The sequence below is a fragment of the Juglans microcarpa x Juglans regia genome, chromosome 8D (genome assembly GCF_004785595.1).
Source record: "Juglans microcarpa x Juglans regia isolate MS1-56 chromosome 8D, Jm3101_v1.0, whole genome shotgun sequence".
In the NCBI taxonomy this organism is placed as follows: domain Eukaryota; kingdom Viridiplantae; phylum Streptophyta; class Magnoliopsida; order Fagales; family Juglandaceae; genus Juglans; species Juglans microcarpa x Juglans regia.
In genome coordinates this window covers 7,174,107-7,179,898 of record NC_054608.1, presented here as the reverse complement: position 1 = coordinate 7,179,898, position 5,792 = coordinate 7,174,107, and the positions used below count along the sequence as shown (strand labels likewise).

The window sequence follows — 5,792 nt, the reverse complement described above, 5'->3', positions numbered from 1 at the left end:
TGACACCTTTCTTACACTTACTACATATACCTCATTAGCATTCACGACCCTTGATGATAAAGAAGTGGTGACTTGGAAGGAACTTTGGAGGGAGGTTTTCTTGTTCCTTGTCCTTTTGTGCAGTGTGTGATGATCATGAAGAGACTATAATTAGGAATGTTTTGGGTACATGGTGACTTGTCATGCAATCCTACAATATCAACTAGCATTACAAATATTGTTTTGTCGCAATATTATAGAAAGTAATGATATATCCAAAACTTCCGAGAAGGTCTAACCTAGAAAGTCAATACATATATATGATGCAACGTACATACATTATGCAAGTTTTTATGGGGAGTTATATTTTATATTAGGGAAAAAAAGTGTTCCTTGGATTTGCAGAGGCCAATCTCTAATTGCTTGTGATCCTTGGAGGTTAACGTACGGCTGGTTAAGCATGACCAAAGTCCTAATGGTCCAAGCTGCCATATTACTAAGCATATTGAACTCACTACAATCTAGAGGCGGCCAAATCAATTAACAGTATGTAAAGACAAAAAAAAATGAAAAGAAAATGGGTACCATTCACAATTAGAGATTAATACCATGATCATCACTGTGACTATTATTTTCTTGGCATAAAAGCATCTCAGCTACTTGGCTCATGCTGGGTCTTGCGTCTTTCTCTTCCTCTACACATTGCAAAGCAACTGTTACCAGAGTTTCCATCCTACCCTTTTCGTAACTGCCTTCCAGTATTGGGTCAACGATCTCCTCAAGCCAAGAAGCCATTGCAGCCGCTTCATTCCTTTTTTCCCTCACCCAAGCAACCAACCTTTTGGGTTCTGTCTCCCCTCCACTATCTATAGAATGGACACCCTTTGTTGGTCCCTTTCCCGTCACCATCTCCAATACAACAATTCCGTAGCTATAAACATCTACTTTGGAGGTGATAGGAAGATTGAAAACCCACTCTGGAGCCATGTAGCCTCGGGTTCCTCTTATTCTTGAGAAGCTTGCATTCTCAAGGTTTCTATTTAGTAACTTTGACAACCCAAAATCTGCCACCTTTGGTTGATAGTTAGAGTCTAGAAGTATGTTTTGTGGCTTTACATCACAGTGTAAAACCCACTCCAAGCACTCTTCATGCAGATAAGCTAGGCCTTTTGCTGTGCCTGTGGCAATGTCAAACCTTTTCTTCCAATCAAGTGCATGGGATGAGAGGTTTTGGGATAAAGTACCATGTTCCATGTACTCGTACACCAAAAGCCTACGCTTTCCCTCTGCGCAGTTCCCCCACATCTCAATTAAGTTGATGTGGTTAATCCTCCCGATGATGCTTACTTCAGCTAGAAATTCACCTTCTCCTTGGTTAGATTCATTGAGACGCTTGATTGCTACAACTCGATTGTCAGGCAATACCCCTTTGTACACAATTCCTCCTGCACCTCTTCCAATCTCCTCATTAAAATCTTTTGTTGCCTTCTTGAGCTCAGCATAGGTAAATCTTCTGAACCCAGCGACAGCAACAAGATAGCCCTGTTTGTCTACACTAGAAGCTTGCTGGGTTCTACTCAAAAGACACCACACCAAAAAGATACAGATGATTTCAAGTCCTCCCACTCCACATGCAAACCAGAGCAAGAATTTTACTATCCCATTTTCCTGGCTTCTATTATACGTTCTGTCCAGTTGCACTGTGCCTTTACTTGAGCAAATGAGTGTGAAATCTTGTACAGAATTTGCGTAGGAGAAGAGATTTCTTTCAGGCAGTCTTAAATAGAGGTCACCTGGGAAATCCGGGGAACGATATCCATTAAGCAACATCGTCTTGGGGTAGCAACTTGAAGAATCACGTTCTCGGAAAAAGTAGAATTGGAACGCTTTGCAGTTGCACAGTTGCAAACATAAATTCTTACATTCATCAAATGTGTAATTGGGGAAGAACCCATAATCATAACCAAAGAATTCAACACGGGGTAACAGCAGGAAGCTAGACTCATTTCTACTGCAAGATAGATGAAACTCGGGTTCGCACCCGTCGGACCAGTCGGTTAGATTTTTCTTCTTATATCCTGGGAGGCATGAACATTTCCTACCAGAACCAATAATATAGCTACAAAGGCTGTTTGCCCCGCAAATACCATAAATCTTGCATGGTCTCTGTATGGCTTGCCAAGACACAAACCATGTTTGCCCTTCCTCGTCCCAACTGTACAATCGAACATCACCATCATAATCAATTCTCAGTCTTCTGTGAAGGTTCGGCCCATAGTCGGCTGCCATGAAAGTAAAATCATCGGAAGAACTGAAGTTTCCGAATGTATTAAGCACTGCGATCCGACTGCTGTTGTACGTGGACCTTCCAGCTTCCCAGCTTATGGGCCACGGGTCTGGCCAGTATACGCTGGACACCTCAAGACCGTCATAAAGGTGGAGGAGGTTATCGGTATCGAAAAAGAGCTTGTAAAAACCAGACGAATAGTTGGTCTGGCTTCTGGAGGAGACGAGCCTTGTGTTTCTAGTGAGTAGTTGTTGGGGAAGAAGGGTGTCTGTTGGGAAATCAAAACTTTCCCATAAAGTAACACCTTCCATGTTCTGTAGGACAAGATTACCGGTGTTGTAGAGAGATAAGTGTACTGGGGAGAGTGACTGAGTATTTGTTGCCCAAACTTTGAACTTTCCAGCGTCGGTTAAGATAAGATTACCAGTTTTGAGGAGAGAGAGCTTGGACCTCCTTCCATTAACGGGCTGATCACGGTTTGCCATCCAGACTACAGTCTGGTTCTTGCCACGGGATTGCTTATTGAACCATATGGTATAGCAATAGGCATTATCACCCACGGAATAAAAGCCAGCAGAGAAAACTCCATCAGGTGATATCAGAATGTCTTCCAATTTCTCAATTGAGAGAGATGTGCCTTCGTGAATGGTATCCAGGCTTGAAGATGAGAATGGTAGAGAAAATGACAAAGATAATAGAAGGAACAAAACTGGCGAATCCATGGTATCGGAGGCCTGTGCAACTACTGCTATAAAATGTCGTCTGGAATGAATAAGATATGGCTGCATGTGGATATATATATATATATATATATATATATATATATATATAATTGAGGGAAAGAATATTGAATGACGTTGGTGGGCTAGCTTGGAGAAAAATGAAGAGAAACGAAAAGCAGGTCAGTTGCTGTTTTGGGTTGGAGAAATTTGGTTAAAAAGATTAATATATGTTAGGATCAAAGAGCACAAAGTGCTAAAGATTTTGGAAGCATATTTTATATTATCATCGTTTAGGTATAGTCAATGTGAACATATTGATAGGAATTGACGTCTCCTGCCAATTAGCCTAAATTTCTTTGTATGTATACAAGTTTGAAAAGTTCTGAGGCCACGTAAAGACATTTCACAGATGTACATTTATTGCCATGACAGAGAATCGAATGAGATCTATATATCCATTATAAATGTTGTATATTATTTATGAGCAATACCAATTTTATGGGTCGGGTCGGCATTTTCATGGCAGGTATTAATGGACAAACTCATTTATTTGAAGCTACCACTGGCAAGAGATTGATAATGAATAATTATTTATGTATCGGGACTAGCTAATTCGTTATTAATTTAAAAAGTGTGAGATCATCACCTGTTTCAAAATGTTAAGCGGTTTGAAGTTAAGACTTATGCTCTGATATCTTGTGAAATCTACATTTATCTAGAGTAAAAAGAACTATAAAAATAATAAAAGAGAAAAAAACTTGAAAAGAAAAGGAACCAATACTTCAATAATTCCAGCAGTTAAATCTGATCAGCAAAGAATTCTTGGAGTTGATCACCAATGTGGAGAACCCATGATCATTAAGGTTTTGAAAGCTACTATTGTTTTCGTACTATAGATAATGTTTCAACTTTGATTAGAATATGTTAATCTATTTCTCAAGGAAAAGTCATGACAAATAAGTATAGGGAGTCTCTAATTCCTTCTCAAAGAATCAATTTTCAAATCAAATGCCATCGATCATAGTAGAGGTGACTGTTAATATTGCAATCGAGACTTGTCTAATTGAAACTTTGTACAAATCATTTCTCTACAATCTATTACCATATGCAACCAGTCGAATCAAAACAACTACACAAAAACCCTAATTATTTTAGGACTTATGGCTTATGTAATAGCACCTGTCCTCTCGAACTCTATGTAAGAGTGAACCTACAAACCAACAAAGTACTAAATGTAATGACTGGCCCAATCGAGAGCCCAGAAATCCAAACCCAACCGACCGATAAAAAAGAAAATTAAGAGCAACAAACGGTGTTTTTGTGGGTTAAGTCCTAAGCCCATTATTCTTTTCTTCCCCCAATTCCTCTTGTGCACTACACCCCCCGACTTCTTTTTTTTACTCTTTTTTTTCTTACGTCGCCGCCCTCCGTTCTGGGTTTCCCTCGTCACTCATTGTCGGTAAGCCATCTCTCCTCTACCTTCTCTCTCTTAGACTCTCTCACTCTCAGTTTCTCTCTCTGGCTCTCTCTGCCAATCTCCACCGTCCCTCGCTGCCAACGTGAACAACCGTTAATACATATCCATCCTTGCTGAACGTCACCCATGTTTCCTCCACTACTGGTTTGTGGTGCACGTCCATTGCTGCACCCTTATGCTAGAATCAACAAGAAATCCATAGAATGAAATAGTAATTAAATATCACCACAGTTCGGGTATGAAGAATACCACAATTCATTACAACTTAACACACTCCTCTGCCTTACAATTTTACACACATATATAGTAACTACACATGCACCTACCATTGTGTTGTGAAATTCTGCTATTAACAATCTTGGTAAATGGGATGCAGGAGGTATCACCACTCTATTTTTATAGTAGAGAATACCATGGAACTACTGATATGCTTAACTTGGTAGTCTCTCTCTTAAACTCCTGATATATGGATCAGTTTGGTGAAGTTCCTGAATTTCCTCCCAAGTCGCACAGTGTGGAGTGCTCATCGTGAGTACTAAGGGGTCTCGTGCTTGTCTCGGTAATGAATCTAACACTGAGCTTTCTTTGCCGGGTCTGCATATAATGCCCATCAATTTAGTCACCATATCTTTGCTCAAGGAAATGTCGTAATTAAACTCTTTTGATCAGTGATAAAATGAAATTTGCTTCCCAAAAATATGGTCTCCACATATGTATAGCCTCCAAAATGGCCAACATCTCTTTGGCATACGTTAACCATCCCTTTTTCTTTGGTCCCAAAGCCTTACTCATGAAAGCCACAGGTCGATCATTCTGAACAAGGACCGCCCCAAACCCATTATCACAAGCATCTATCTCTACTGTAAACATTTTATTAAAATTAGGAATAGCCAAGACTGGTGTAGTTGACATGGCTTTTTTAAGTTGAATGAATGCTGCATTTGCTTTTTCATTCCACACAAATTGTTCCCTTTTGAGAAGATCTGTAAGCGTTTTGGAAAGTACTCCATAATTCTTAACAAATTTATAGTAATAACCCGCTATTAAGGCACATACCACAATTGCTTCAGCAGAGGAGGCTCATGAAAATGACTGGCAAATTCAATCAAGCACAGTAGAGAGGCCTAGACCTAGCTACGTCACTGGACAAGAATAATAGAATGCATAAATGTACACTGCACTAGAATAGTCTAGAAGGATCCTTTACATTGCAGAAATGTACAAGATAGTCTATAAATACTGTATTACTGTACAAATAAAAAAATTAGGAAGAATTTTCAAATTACAAAGAAAGTGTTAGAATGAAAATCGTTGTTTGAAGCATTCT

At 39.4% G+C, this 5,792-nt stretch overlaps 1 protein-coding gene across 1 annotated transcript; it reads right to left on the bottom strand.

Moving 5' to 3' along the window:
• Nucleotides 1-564: 564 nt before the first annotated feature.
• On the bottom strand, nucleotides 565-3,015 carry LOC121242812 (putative receptor protein kinase ZmPK1). Its single transcript, XM_041140762.1, has one exon. The coding sequence runs from the start codon at nucleotides 2,986-2,988 to the stop codon at nucleotides 574-576; it is 2,415 nt and encodes an 804-aa protein (XP_040996696.1). The 5' UTR covers nucleotides 2,989-3,015; the 3' UTR covers nucleotides 565-573.
• Between the last annotated feature and the right edge of the window lie 2,777 nt (nucleotides 3,016-5,792).